This window comes from Cervus canadensis, chromosome 4 (assembly GCF_019320065.1).
Source record: "Cervus canadensis isolate Bull #8, Minnesota chromosome 4, ASM1932006v1, whole genome shotgun sequence".
Lineage (NCBI taxonomy): Eukaryota > Metazoa > Chordata > Mammalia > Artiodactyla > Cervidae > Cervus > Cervus canadensis.
The window spans coordinates 47,091,006-47,105,235 of record NC_057389.1 but is presented as its reverse complement, the minus strand read 5'-3'; the positions used below and the strand labels follow the sequence as shown (position 1 = coordinate 47,105,235).

At 48.0% G+C, this 14,230-nt stretch overlaps 1 protein-coding gene across 4 annotated transcripts in view; it reads left to right on the top strand.

Annotated features, from left to right (window-relative positions):
• Nucleotides 1-13,777, top strand: part of NDST1 (N-deacetylase and N-sulfotransferase 1) — an 87,416-nt gene extending 73,639 nt beyond the window's left edge. For all 4 annotated transcript variants that reach the window (XM_043464955.1, XM_043464956.1, XM_043464959.1 and 1 more), the window contains 4 exons: nt 1,842-2,012; nt 2,678-2,787; nt 4,159-4,261; nt 9,098-13,777. In XM_043464955.1, coding sequence (XP_043320890.1) covers nt 1,842-2,012; nt 2,678-2,787; nt 4,159-4,261; nt 9,098-9,217 — 504 coding nt within the window. In that variant the 3' untranslated portion in view covers nt 9,218-13,777. The remainder of the gene's footprint in view (nt 1-1,841; nt 2,013-2,677; nt 2,788-4,158; nt 4,262-9,097) is intronic.
• The last annotated feature ends 453 nt before the right edge of the window (nt 13,778-14,230 follow it).

The following is a 14,230-nucleotide window of genomic DNA, read 5'->3' as shown; positions in this document are numbered from 1 at the left end:
TGCCTGATCAGGTAAGGAAGTTACCTAGACTGTGATTCGTGCAGGAGATCGCAACTTCTAGTTGCTCCTTGACTGTGTAAGAACTAGAATTTTCTTTAATCTCAATGACCTGACTGAATTTTTTCTGAGCACCTTTCCACTGGGCTTATAGGAAAGCTTAGGCTCAGGTCTTTGGGGGGGGGGGGGGTTTCCTCTCCTACCTGCCAATCTTGCTGGAATTATACTTATGCCAGGGTGGGAGGCTTCCTGCTCTAGAGCTGGTCCTGCTGCAGGCCTGGCCACCCTCTGAGCTTCCTCTCTGGGGCCTCATTGTGGCCATGGGCTGGTAGGAGGCCAGGTGCAGATCCCCCTCACAGACCTCTCCGCCTCCTCTCCCTCCAAGCCTGGTTACCCTCCCTATCTGGAGTGTAGGCCTACTCTTCTCACGACTTTCTGTCTATACCCCGACATTCTCCTTTTCTCTGGGAGAATGGAAGCCATTTCTCTTCGTGCCCTGCTGCCCCCCATGCTGTGCCCCGGCAGTGAGCAGAGACTGACCATCTGTATTAATGGGGGGCGGAAAGAGGAAGGAGAGGGAGGCAGAGGGAAAGCAGCCCTGGGTGGAGGTGCCCGGGTTCTGTCCTGATGCACCTCCTCCTCTAGAGGGCGGAGAGCTTTGTGTCTCCGCTCACAGACAAGAAGACCAAGGTTCATCAGGCCGGGTGACGAGCTCAAGTTCATGTGCTGGCGTTTTGAACCCAGCTCCTCCAGGTCCAAGCCCCTGTTCTTTCTTCTGTCTGTGGCTGAGGCGGGATAAGAAGAAGGGGGGCTGATTCCTTCCAGGAGGGTCCAGGGAGGTTCTGGAAGGAGGGGAAGGATGGTGGCCTGCTTCAGAGGGGAGATCAGGAGGATGGGGGCTGTCCCCCCACCCCTGGCCCAGGCTGTGTGTGATGCTCAGTGAGGGTGTGGGGGTTTGTGAGGGTCACCCCTGGTGAATAGGCTCGCGATCTCTGGACTTTGGCACTCTGCAGATGCCGACTGCCCGGGGCATTATTTCAGGTGCTTCAAACCTGGCGTTTCCCCTTTACAGTTCTTTCCCAGTCCTTCTGTCTTAGTCTGCTTGGGCTGCCACAGCAAGTATTATAGATTGGGTGGCTTAAACAATAGCATGTTTTTTCTCACAGTCCTGAAGCCTAGAAGTCTAAGTCCAAGATTGAGGTACCAGTCGATCTGGTTCCTGGTGAGAGCTCCCTTCCTGGCTTTTAGACAGCCACCGTCTCGCTGTGTCCTCTTGGCAAACAACCTCTGTGGTGTCTCTCCTTACAAGGGCGCCAATCCTATCACAGGGCCTCCGCCCGCCTGACTGCATCAGGGCTTAGAGCAGACATTTGTATCTGCCTGGTGTGTGAACACATAGCTTTATTTTATTGTATTTATGAATGATTATCTTTATTACCTTTATATATGACAACTGATTCTAGTTTTCTATCTGTGAAGGCAGTATTGAGTTTTATTTTGAAATACCTTTATGTGAATAAGGAGTCCAAATAAAGAAAATTCTGTTGATTCGGCATGTACAGCTAGACATGGCAGAGACCACAGAGATGGTGTGAAGTGACCAGCATTTGGAAGCTCTGACTTAGTATGACTCCCATCTTGCAAAGATGGGGAAACTAGGGCTCCAGGGGGCTGTGACTTCCCTGAGGTCAAAGGGTAATGACAGGTAGAGCCAGATCTTGAGCCCAGGGCTCCTGGTTCCAGCTCGGCGTCTTCTGGCCACCTCCTACTTACTGTCCCACAAAAGCCTCTCCCTTTGGTGCCTCCACGTGGCACACTGACCCTCTCTCCCTGCCCGTCTGCAGCACCAGCGAGCCCACGATGACCCGGTAGCCCTGAAGTACACTTTCCATGAGGTTATCACGGCTGGGCCCGACGCATCCTTGAAACTGCGCACCCTCCAGAACCGCTGCCTGGTCCCCGGCTGGTACGCCACCCACATCGAGCGCTGGCTCAGCGCCTTTCACGCCAACCAGGTAGGCCTGTCCCTGACCCTCGGAAGGGCAGCCATAGCACTGACTTGGGGCAGTTAACCGAAGGCCTCAAGGTCTTTCACCAGTGACAGGGCCAGAAATGCGGTCGTTGGACACTTAGGTCTTTGGGATCTTCAGAGGTTTCAGTCTTGCTTATCCCAAGCCCTTGTCTCATCACAGCAGGCTCTGTAACCCTAAGGGGACCCGGAAAGCCCTGGAATAGGCCCTGGGAGGGAGGGAGAGCCCAGTTGGAGAGGTAAACAGGGCCAGGTTGCTGAGGCATTTTAAGGAAACCCTTGGTGGGTTTAGGCAGGAGAGTGACATGTAGTCCAGAAACGTGGAGAGAGGCAGAGAGGGAGGTGTCATAGGGGCAGGAGGGAAAGGCAGGGTCTTGGTGATGGATTAAATGCTGGGAGAGAAAAAAAAAAAATAAATGCTGGGAGAGGACGGCATCAGTCGGAAAAAGCTGGCAGAAGGCAGGGAGCAAGACTGCCCAGGGCTAAGGCACAGAGACGCTTCCTGTCCAAGGAGAAGGAGGAAGCACTCTATAGAGCGTAGGGTCCCCAACCCATAACCATGGCTGCTGACCCAGAAGACTGGGGGCCTGTTGGCCACTGGAGTGAAAACAGGTTCAGATCACATTCTCCTTTTTCTTTTTTTTTTTCCAGATTCTGGTCTTGGATGGCAAACTGCTGCGAACAGAACCTGCCAAAGTGATGGACACAGTGCAAAAGTTCCTTGGGGTGACAAACACCATTGACTACCACAAAATGTTGGCGTGAGTGTTATCTTGGCCTTTCAGCAGGGGGATGTCCTAAACAGGCACATGGGCCCAAAAGCCAGAGGCTGGAATGATTGGGAGAGAGACACAGATTAGAGTCAGCAAGTATGAGAAAGTATGTGTGGCCCTGATGGCAGTTTAGCAGAAAAGTTAATATGACTTGAGTCATATAAACAAAGGTATTGACTCAAGAAAAAGGGAGGTGATGACTCTGTTCTCTTCTGGTAGTCCTTCCCCTAGGGTGTTCTTTTCAATCTGGACTGAACATTTTCAGAGTGTTCAAGTTAGACCAGTAATGAGCAACTCTAATACCCACAAGGGTTTCTTAGCATTAGTTTATGACCTAAATATAATTTAAGGAAAAAGATACTATAAATATTGTCAACAGTTAATTCTCATCACTTAAAACCCAATGCAAGGACACTGAGAATGCCCTCCCAAGATGAATAAGTGCCAGCCTGTGTTGAGGGACTCAGGGCTGAGGAGAGGCTGTCTTCGATGGTGAATCACAGACAGGTGACACACAGCTGGATGAGGGAGTCTCAGGAGGAGAAAGAAAGTCTCCTTCCCCAGCTACCTTCTTCGGAAAGCCCTGCAGCAAGAATATCCCCATCTCCCTACTTTGGAGGATGAAGGTAAAAAAGGGAAGTCAGTCCTTTGCTCTGAGGGTAGAGAGGAGCAGCAGCGAAGGGCATGGCTGTGGCAGCAGAGATGCCTGGGTGAGGATTCCAGACCCATTACTTCTTTAACTTTGGGACCTTGAACTTGTGTCTTAGTTCCTTCAAGCCTCACTTTCCTCCTCTGTAGGTTGGGGGTACAGGTAATAATAATTCCTACCTCCCGAGGGTCACTATCTTGTAGAGCTCTTGGCTCAGTGCGCCCAGCATGTACTAATCTCAGTAAATGACAGCTGCCCTCAGCATCACCATGCCTACCCTGTGACCCATTCAGAAACCCCCATCTCGCTCTACTGCCAGAAGGAAGCTCTGTTCTCCTGCTGTCCTTATGCCCAAGAATCTCCAGATAGTTGCTGATCTGGGACTGAATTCTGACGTCATTATGCCTCCCCTCCCGGTAACAGCACCTTCTCTCCCCAAAATACCCTGGAAGGCCCAGCATGTCTTCAGATTCTGAAGGCAGTCTTGCTTTGTCAGCTCTGGAGTTTACTAAACAACAGCAACTTTCCAGTGATACACATGCTTAAACACAATTGTAGATAGAGCATTTCTTGATAAAGATTGAATTTATTAAAAAGCAAAAGAACCCCCACTAAACGTTCTTCTCCTACTGGGTTCTCACCCCTGAGTTGGAGAGTTTCAGGAGGATTTCCAGGCTAAGGAAGGATGAAGGCTTTCCCCACCTCCACAGGTTTGATCCAAAGAAAGGATTCTGGTGCCAGCTGCTCGAAGGAGGAAAAACCAAGTGTCTAGGCAAAAGCAAGGGCCGGAAGTACCCAGAGATGGACTTGGATGTAAGTAGCAGACATGCTGCCTGTGGCAGGGGAATAAATGATGGGGGTTCCGTACTGGAGAGAAGCTTCTCTTTATCTGACACCCAGCGCTCAAGCATTGCCTTGACATTTCTTGGATAGTGTTCTTAGGAGGAAACGTGGGCTAGGATTTATTTCCTTTCCCAAGGGCTGAATGCTATGGGGCTTTGAGAATGAATCAGACATGTTCTTTGCCTTCAGGGAGCTCCTAGTCTAGGAGGGAAATGAGTCACACGTGCCAGTAAGTAGAATACAAGGCAAGAAGTGCTTTGTGTAGTTAGGTATGCACATGTGTGATGGGACTTCAGAACAAGGATGTGCCATGTGAAGCTGGACGGGTAAAGGCTTCTCAGACGAGGTGGGGGCTGACTCTCGGGTTGGGCCTGGAAGGATGGGGTAGCATTTGGACCTATGGCATGGAAGGATGAGGCATTCTTGTAGGAGAGGACATCCTTTATAGGATAAATGGGAAAGGGCACACATTGTGACTGTGGTTATGTTTCCCAGTGTTTTCATTACCCCTTGCTCATTTTTTAAAAATCCAAGTATAGTTGATTTACAATATTGTATTAGTTTCAGGTACATAGCAAAGTGATTCAGTGTTTATATATATGTATGTTTTTCAGATTGTCTTCCTTTATAGGTTATTACAAGATATTGAATATTGTTCCCTATGTTATGCAGTAAATCCTTGTTACTTATCTATTTTATATATAGCATTGTGTATCTGTTAACCCATACTCCTAATTTGTCCCTCCCCACTCCCTTTCCTTTTGGTAACAAGTAAGTTTGTTTTTTGAGTCTGTTTGTTTTGTAAATAGATTTACTTTTTAGATACCACATATAAAGTGATATCATACAGTATTTGTCTTTTTCTGTCTGACTTCACTTAGTATGATATTCTGTAGGTCCATCCACATTGCTGCAAATGGCAATAGTTCATTCTTTTTAATTTTCTAGTGTATGTATTGTACCACATCTTCTTTATCCATTCATCTGTTGATAGTCACACAGGTTGCTTCCACATCTTGGCTATTGTAAACAGTACTGCTATGAACATTGGGGTGCACATATCTTTCCAATGCATGTGTGAGAAAAGATGCATGCGCCCCAATGAGTTTTTTCTGGATGTATGCCTAGGAGTTGGATTGCTGGATCATATTGTAGATCTGGTTTTATTTTTAATTGGAGGAAAATCACTTTATAGAATCGTGTCGGTGTCTGCCATATACCAACACGAATCAGTCATAGGTATACATATGTCCCCTCCGTCTTGAACCTCCCTCCCACTCCTCACAACATCCCATCCCTCTCGGTTGTCACAGAGCACCACGTTGGGGTCCTGTGTTATTCAGCAACTTCGCACTAGCTATCTGTTTTACATGTGGTAATATATATGTTTTAATGCTACTCTCTATTTGTCCCACCTTCTTCTTCCCCAGCTGTGACAAGTTTGATCTCTATGACTGTCTCTCTATTCCTGCCCTGCAAATAGGTTAATCAGTACCATCCTTCTGGATTCCATATATATGTGTTAATACAATATTTGTTCTTCTCTGACTGCACTCTATATAACAGACTTTAGGTTCATCCACCTCACTAGAACTGACTCAGATGCTATTCCTTTTTATGGCTAATATTCCATTATATATATGTACCACAACTTCTTTATCCATTCAACTGTCAATGGACATCTAGGTTGCTTCCATATCCTAGCTATTATAAATAATGCTGCAATGACTAGTTTTTAAAAAGGAACCTCTCTTTTGTTCTCCACAGTGGTTGTGCCAATTTTTACATCGCCACCAACAGTATAGGAGGAACCCCTTTTCTCCACATTCTCTCCAGCATTTATTTTTTGTAGGTCTTTGACGTTGGCCGTTCTCATCCTTGTGAAGTGATCCCATTGTAGTTTTGATTTCCATTTCTCTAATTAGCCATGTTGAATGTTTCTTCATGTGCCTGTTGATCATCTGTATGTTCTCTTCAGAGAACTGTTTAGGTCTGCTCTTTCAATTGAGTTGTTTTTTTTTTTTTATACTGAGTTGCATGAACTGTTTGTATATTTTGGAAATTAACTCCTTGGTTGTGTTGTTTGCACATATTTTCTCTGTTCCTTTTGTCAGTGGTTTCCTTTGCTGTGCAGAAGCTTTTTAAGTTTAGTTAGGTTCCACTTCTTTATTTTTGCTTTTATTTCTTTTCCTTGGGAGACTGACCTAAGAAAACATTGTTATCATTTATGCCAGAATGTTTTGCCTATGTTACTCTTTTTGGGGTTTTGTGGTATCATGTCTGACGTTTAGGTCTTTATATCGTTTTGAGTTTATTTTCATATATGGTATTAAGGAGTGTTCTGTTTCCTTTTTTTCTAAATTTTTATTTTATATCGGAGTATAGTTGATAAACACTGTTGTGTTAGTTTTAGGTATATTGTAAAGTGACTCATTTATACATATGCATATACCTATTCTTTTTCAAATTCTTTTCCCATTTAGGTTATTACAAAATATTAAGCATAATTCCCTGTGCTATGCAGTAGGTCTTGTTGGTTATCTATTTTAAATATAGCAGTGTGTATGTATCAATCCCAAACTCCCAGTTTATTCTTCTCCCCCTCTGGTAACCATAAGCTTGTTTTCAAAGTCTCTGAGTCTGTTTCTGTTTTGTAAGTAAGTTCAGAAGTGCTGCAATGAATCCTGGGGTGCAGTTTTTTTTTTTTTTTTTTTTTTCATCTCATTATGGTTTCCTCCGGTATATGCCTAGGACTGGGATTCCTGGATCACATGGTAGGTCTATTTTTAGTTTTCTAAGGCACTTCCATACTGTTTTCCACAGTGGTTGCACCAATTTACCTTCCAATCTACAGTGTAGGAGGGTTTCCTTTTCTCCACATCTGCTCCAGTATTAATTGTAGATTGTTTGATGATGGCCATTCTGACTGGCATGAGGTGATACCCCACTGTAGTTTTGATTTGCTTTTCTCTAATAATTAGTAATATGGAATATCTTTTAATGTGCTCTTTAAGCAGTCTTTGCTTATGTCTTCCTCCTATGTTTTGATTGGATTGTTTGCTTTTTGATATTGAGCTATATGAGCTGTCTGTATATTTTGGAGGTTAATCCCTTGTTGGTTCCTTCATTTGCAAAGATTTTCTCCCATTCTGAGGGTTGTCTTTTTTAGTTTTGCTTATGGTCCCATTTATTTATTTTTGTTTTCATTTTCTTTACTCTAGGAGGTAGATCAAACAAGATCTTGCTGTGATTTATGTCAAAGAATGTTCTGCCCATGTTTTCCTCTTAAGAGTTTTATAGTATCTGGCCTTACATCTAGGTATTTTATTCTTTTCAGTGCATTGTTAAATAGGATTGTTTATTTCTGATATTTTGTTGTTAGTTTATGGAAATGCAATAGATGTCTGTGTATTAATTTTGTGTCCTGCAACTTTACTAAATTCATTGATGAGCTCTAGTAGTTTTCTGGTAACATCTTTAGGATTTTCTTTGTATAGTGTGTCATCTGCAAACAGTGATGGTTTTACTTCTTTTCCAATGTGGATTCCCTTTATTTCTTTTTTTTTTTTCCCTCTGATTGCCATGGCTAGGACTCCCAAAGCTATGTTGAATAAAAGTGGCGAGAGTGGACATCCTTGTCTTGTTCCTGATTTTAGAGGAAATGCTTTCAGCTTTTCACCATTGAGAATGATGTTAGCTGTAGGTTTGTCATATATGGCCTTTGTTATGTTGAGGTAGGTTTTCTCTGTGCCCACTTTCTGGACAGTTTTTAATCATAAATTGGTGTTGAGTTTTGTCAAAAGCTTTCTCTGCATCAATTGAGATGATCATATGGTTTTTATTCTTCAATTTTTTGATGGGGTGTATCACACTAATTGACTTGAAGATACTGAAAAATCCTTGTATCCCTGAAATAAATCCCACTTGATCATGGTGTATGATCCTTTTACTGTATTGTTGGATTAGGATTGCTAGTATTTTGTTGAGGATAAAGATCAGAGCAGCAATAAACACAATAGTGATGAAGAAAACAGAAAAGATCAATGAAACTAAAAGCTGGGTCTTTGAAAATATAAACAAAGTTGATAAACCATTAGCCAGACTCATCAAGATAAAAAGGGGAAAGGGTATAAATCAATAAAATTAGAAAGGAAAAAGAAAAAGCTACAACTGACACCACAGGAATGCAAAATGGACAACCTAGACGAAATGGTAGCAATCTGCCAGGCACAACCTGCCAAGACGCAACCAGGAAGAAATAGAAAATATGAACACACCAATCACAAGTACTTAAATTGACATTGAAAATGTGATTAAAAAACTCCCAACAAACCAAAGTCCAGGGCCAGAGGGCTTTACAGATAAATCCTATCAAACATTTAGAGAAGAGTTAACACTTAACCTTCTTAAACTCTTCCAAAAAATTGCAGAGGAAGGAACACTCCCAAACTCATTCTGTGAGGCCACCGTCACCCACCCTGATACCAAAACCAGATAAGGATACCACCACAGAAAAAAGAAAATTATCAGCCAATATCACTGATGAACATGGATGCAAAAATCCTCAACAAAATATTCTTGATTAATTCTCTCTCTTTTCTCCCAATCATGAGTTTTCACCTTGTATACTATAGTTTGGTGCTTCTCCTATATGTTTTCTTTTGAAGGTTACCATTTTGAAGAAGATTGTGAATAAATAATGGGAGTGGGAGATGATGGCAGCGGGGTGCTAGTTTTCTAGAGGAGGGGGCGGGGGTCACTCAAACCAGCACATGACTAACGTCTGAGCTTCCCTTCCCATTACAGTCCCGCGCCTTCCTGAAGGACTATTACCGGGACCACAACGTCGAGCTTTCCAAGCTGCTGTACAAGATGGGCCAGACACTGCCGACCTGGCTCCGGGAGGAGCTGCAGAACACCAGGTAGCCGCGGCCCCGCCGCCGGACTGAATGTGACGGCAGGGACGTCCCGCCACACGCTGAGCCAGACTGACCTGCAGAGTGGGGAGCGGGGCCCGGCCGGCCAAGCACTCACAAGCAATACTCTGCCGCGACCCGGGCCAGCCAGGAGGAGAGCCCAGGCAGGTGCCCACGTGCCTCAGAGCATCCAGCACGCGGTCGGTGGCCTCTCGGACCTCCCTTGCCACCTGAGGTCCGTTCTGCTCAGTCTTTATGGGGAGGCCACTTCCTGTTGGTGGAGGACCACATGCTGGTAGGAGGGAGTCCGCAAGACTCTGTTCTCTGTCCCTCACTGTGTTCTACCCACCGCGCGCTCCATCCTTCACTCCTGCCCCATAGGGTGTCCACTCAGTGTTAGCTGCCACATCGTCTCTGTCCTCCTGACAACAAGGACAAGGGTCCAGCTGGGACCTTTGGCAAACCAGAGAGAGAAATTGGACGTTTCACTGATGTTTCAAGCCAGGCTCTTCAGAGGGGTCAGCTGGAAACCCAGAGGCAGCCACAGGCGGGATGTGAGGGTGGCCACCTTGAGAGAATGCTGGACCTCCACACCCATTGCGGCTCATTACCTTTGCATCTCACCTTCCCGCTTTGGGGAAAGAACCGCTGGTTCATACAGTACCCACCCGGTTCTCAAGGCCACCTTCAGGGCCCTGGGGGCACTGCCATGCCATTTGGACCCAGAGACCCAGTCCTCAGCCCTGCCCCCTCTCTCCCCCGGGGATATGACATGCGTGGTGTTTCCTGTGGTAAGAGACTGAGGCGGTCGTGGGGCCAGCCGTATACATGCTCCCGTGTACATCTGTTGTCCCCAGGCCCCTGCCTTGGCCCCAGGCAGATGCTGGACAGAGTTGGTGAGACTGCCGGCTCCCTGGGGCCGAGGGTACCTAGAGCCCCCCTTAACCTCCCAAGTACTAAGAAGCTAAAGTATTTTAATATTTTTTTTTCTTGGTGCCAGAGTTTATACCCTGGGTGCTGGGGTTGCACTGTGTTACATATATATATATAACTGTGTATATATATATATATATATATATTATATTTTTTTGGTTGGGTTTGTTTTTAATTCAGTCGTACAGAATGGTGGCAAGCCCCAGTCCCAAAGGGTGTCCTATCTCAGTGCTAGAGCATGGGATGGAGGGGGCGGTATGTATCTTCATGTGTGGGGGCCTCAAGGACACAGAATGAATGTGCCCTTGGAGAGGTCAAGTGCCATGGCTGCCCTGCAGCTACTCCAGGAGAACAGGGGTGGTGAGATGCAGAGGGAAGACCTACTGTCTCCAGGAAGTCCGGCTTCATGAAGTGCAGTGATCCCAGGGGACTTCTGATCAAAGGAAACAGCCAGGCTGAGGTAGGAGACCCCGGGGCTAAATGCTGGCCTGTCCCCTTCCCCTCACATGGTGCTAGGTTGGGAGCTGCCCTGGGAGCTTGGGGGCCCCCAGGACCCCCCCGAGCTGTCTCCAGGCCCCTCTGCAGACAAGGGGATCTCTGGACTAGTTTCTGGTGGGGGCCTGCTCCTACCCCCCCTCTTAACAATGTGAAGTGACTAAGGCTGGGGTGCCTCTTCCCCAGTCCCTCCCACTGCCAGTTCGGCTTTGAACTGACACCTTGGAAATCCTTTCTAGAGAGCCTGGTCTTGTTCAGAAGACTTTAGGATGTTGGGGCTGCGGGGTCCTTCAACGGGTGTGGACACAGCTCCAGAAAGGGGAGGTGGCCTCCTGGGCTGACGTCACAGAATTGACTGGGAGCAGGGCCAAGAAGCGAACTTGAGGCTCCCGCTTCCATGCCCAGAGCTCTTCTTCCAGTGCCACACTGCCTCTGAGCCCATCCTTGGGACCCTACTCTGCCAGGTTGCTGTCCCTCCCTCGGTCACGCCCTTGGTCATTCCAGGATACGGGGACAAACCACTCCTTCCCAGCCAGGTGCCTTCTCAGTCCCAGATCTGCATCCCTGTCATGCTCGCCCCACCTCGGAAGGCCCTTCCCCAGCCTGGGAACCTGGGTCTTGGTCCCCAGGGTCTCTGTGGAATGGAGAAGTGGAATGTTCTGCAGGGCCGGCTGCATGTGGTTCTACCATCCCCCAAGAGAGGTGTTCCCATTATGCTTTTCATGGGGCCTTAGGAGCGGGGTGTCTGAGGACTGGGCGGCATGCCTGCGTGCATGCTCGTGAGGACTGGCACCAGGAACCAGACTCCCAGAGCTGGTAGCGGCTTCCGCAGCGCAGAGCCCAGCCTTCCTTCCCGCCCTTCTAGTGCAGGGCTCATGTTCTGTGATGAGGACCTCACAGCTCCCACCGTCTGAGGTCTGTCCTCAAGGGGCAGGTGGGTCCGCTCCCCTTGTCCTCCAGCCTGAGGAGGAAACAGGCAGATTTGAGACCCTGGGGTAGCAGAGGAAATCCTGGGGACTTGACCTGTCACATGTTGTAAGTCTGTCTTGTCACTGCTACTTTTTCCCTTCCCACTAAAGGAATCTGTCTCGAGGACCCCCTGCCAGGACCTGGAGGTACTGGGGAGGGGAGAGAAGTCCCCTAGGGGCTCTTTGGCTACTGAGTACACAGATCCCCCTGAGGGGGGAGAAAACCAGGGTCAGTGGTGCGGCGTCCTCTGGCCTGAAAACAAGAGCAGAAACTCTGCCCCACTTCTGCCGTCTCCTCCACACACCTGTGCCCCAGGCTGGGAGCAGGTGCGCTGTGTCACCCGGGGTTCTAGAGCCACCCACGGCAGGAGTCTTGCTCTTGGAGAAAGAGTCTGAGGTGTAAGGATGTGTCTCTTCTGCACCTCTCAGTAGGAGCAGCCAGTGCCTCTGGGGCCCAGCGAGGGAGCAGTGGTCTGTTCCCAGCAGGAGGAAACTGCTGGGCTGACCTGCAGAGACCAGTTGGTCCCAGCATGGAGCTGTCCCCACAGGTATGTTAGAAAGAGCAAGTAAATGTTGTACCAGATATTTTATACCAACTCCTACTACCCACTGTTCAGACTTACAGTGAACATCTTGCCACATTGTTTTTATCTTTTTGTCTGTACATTTTTTCTGAACTAGTTTTATCATTAAGACTCCACCCCATATACTTGAGCCTGCATCTCCTAAGAGGTAGGTCATTTTCCTTCAGTTGGCCCGCCATCACACCCAAGACAACAGTCATTTCCCAGCAACATCAGTCCCTATTTAAAGTTCCCCCGAATAATTTATGCCTGGTTTTAGAATCAGGGCCTAGTTAAGGTACACAGGTTGCATCTTGGAAGTGTATTTTCTAAAGTCTCTTTCAAGCCAGTGAAGTTTTCGTTCTGCTCACTTTGGTTTTTTAAATGACGTTACTTCTGAGCCTCGACGTCCCACAAGCTGATCTGTTTCTCCACGGTGTCTAGTTCCTCTAACCCCTGTATCGGCAAGGGCAATTTAGGCTATGGGGAGTGTTACCTCTTGTTGCTGACTTAAAAACTTCAGTCCCTCCGCTGTCACCTGTACCAAGTGCCAAATCAACGGAGGGGCAGGCCAGAGCTCCTGGAGAGGGCGGGGGAGGCAGCTTCACAACTGGGCTGGGGGAGTCTAGAAGGAAGAGGCCTCACGCGCGGAGGCTGGGCCTGTTGGAAATGAGGCATCTTGGACTCAGAAGGTCCTGTGCTCTCCTGATCCTGGGACTGGACCACAGGGCACCAAATAGTATCTCTCTCTGTTTTGCATCTCTGGGTTTTCACTTCCTGGCGGCCCATGGTCTGTGTGCACGGGGGCAGAGCCACAAGGACGCACCAAAGAAGGGGGTGGGGGCAGCTTGCCCAGGCCACGGTTGAGGAGAAAGCACTGGGCTCGAGGCAGGAGATGTGAAGTTTTGTCCAAGCTGTGTGCACTAAGGAGCTAGGTGACAGTTTTCCTCCCAGGACTTAACTTCCCATCTAGAATAAGCAGATGGGGCTACAGCGTGGGTTTTCAGACATCGAAGGAAGGAAGGAAGGAAGTCCGCTCTCGTTGAGGTGGGGATGGAGGTCCCCCTGCCCTTGAGGCAGTGCTGGGCTTCCGGCTTGCCTACCTGGCTGAGGCTGCCTGTCCCCACGGCTTCCCTTCGCCAGCTCAGACTGCCAGAGGCTTTTTCAGCTTCCACCAGGGAGAGCCGTGGGCCTCGTGTGCAGTCAATGTCGAGGGCCCAGGGAAGACTCTGGCTGCGTTTTATCCTAATAAGTTCATCCCTCCCTGCCTCTCTGTGGCCCTTGAGGAGAATGAGGGCGTTGAGGGTTTTCTATGACTGTGCTAGCTTTTATTATCAGCAAGAGGGCTCCTTTTGTAATCTGTGCATGAAATTCATGTCATTTCCTGGGGAGAGAGGAGCGGGCTGACTGAGAGGGTGGGGGGCAGGTTAGGGGAACAGTCAGAGGTTTCCTTCCTTTGTGGGTGGGGAGGAGGGTGCTTCCCCACTCAGCTGATCAGGGCTCTCAAACCAGCCGTTTTGGGTTGTGTTGAACGTGGGAACCTTCCTCCATTAATGTACAATCTTGAACTAACTGCTAATAAAGTGGGGTTCTGTTTGTACACCTTGGTCACATCTGTCTGTCTGACCTTTTTTCAAGGCCCACAGGAATGGTGGAGAGAAGGGTGTTCACACGATGGCCAGTGTGGCCACCCCTGTACACACAGTGACTTTGTCAAATCAAAGACCAATCCCACAGACAATAAACCACAGCCTTTCTAGACAGTAGGGGCCTGTCCCAGGACAGCCAGGTGGGGTGTATCAGATGACAGAGAGCTTGCAGGCATGCTGGACAGTTGAGAAGTGCTGGAGTTCTGTACCGCGAGGAGCCTCTGTCTAGAGAGAGTTCTGCCATCAGCGTGTGATGTGATTGAAGACAAGTCATTCTCACGCTTGGATTCTCAGTTTCTCTCATCACTTAGAGGCATGGAAGGTTGGCCACTCTGGAGAGCTTGATTCAAATGCAGATGCCCTGGCTGTGCCCCCAAGGATTCCTCTATGGCAGATGCGTGTGTGGCCCGAGCAT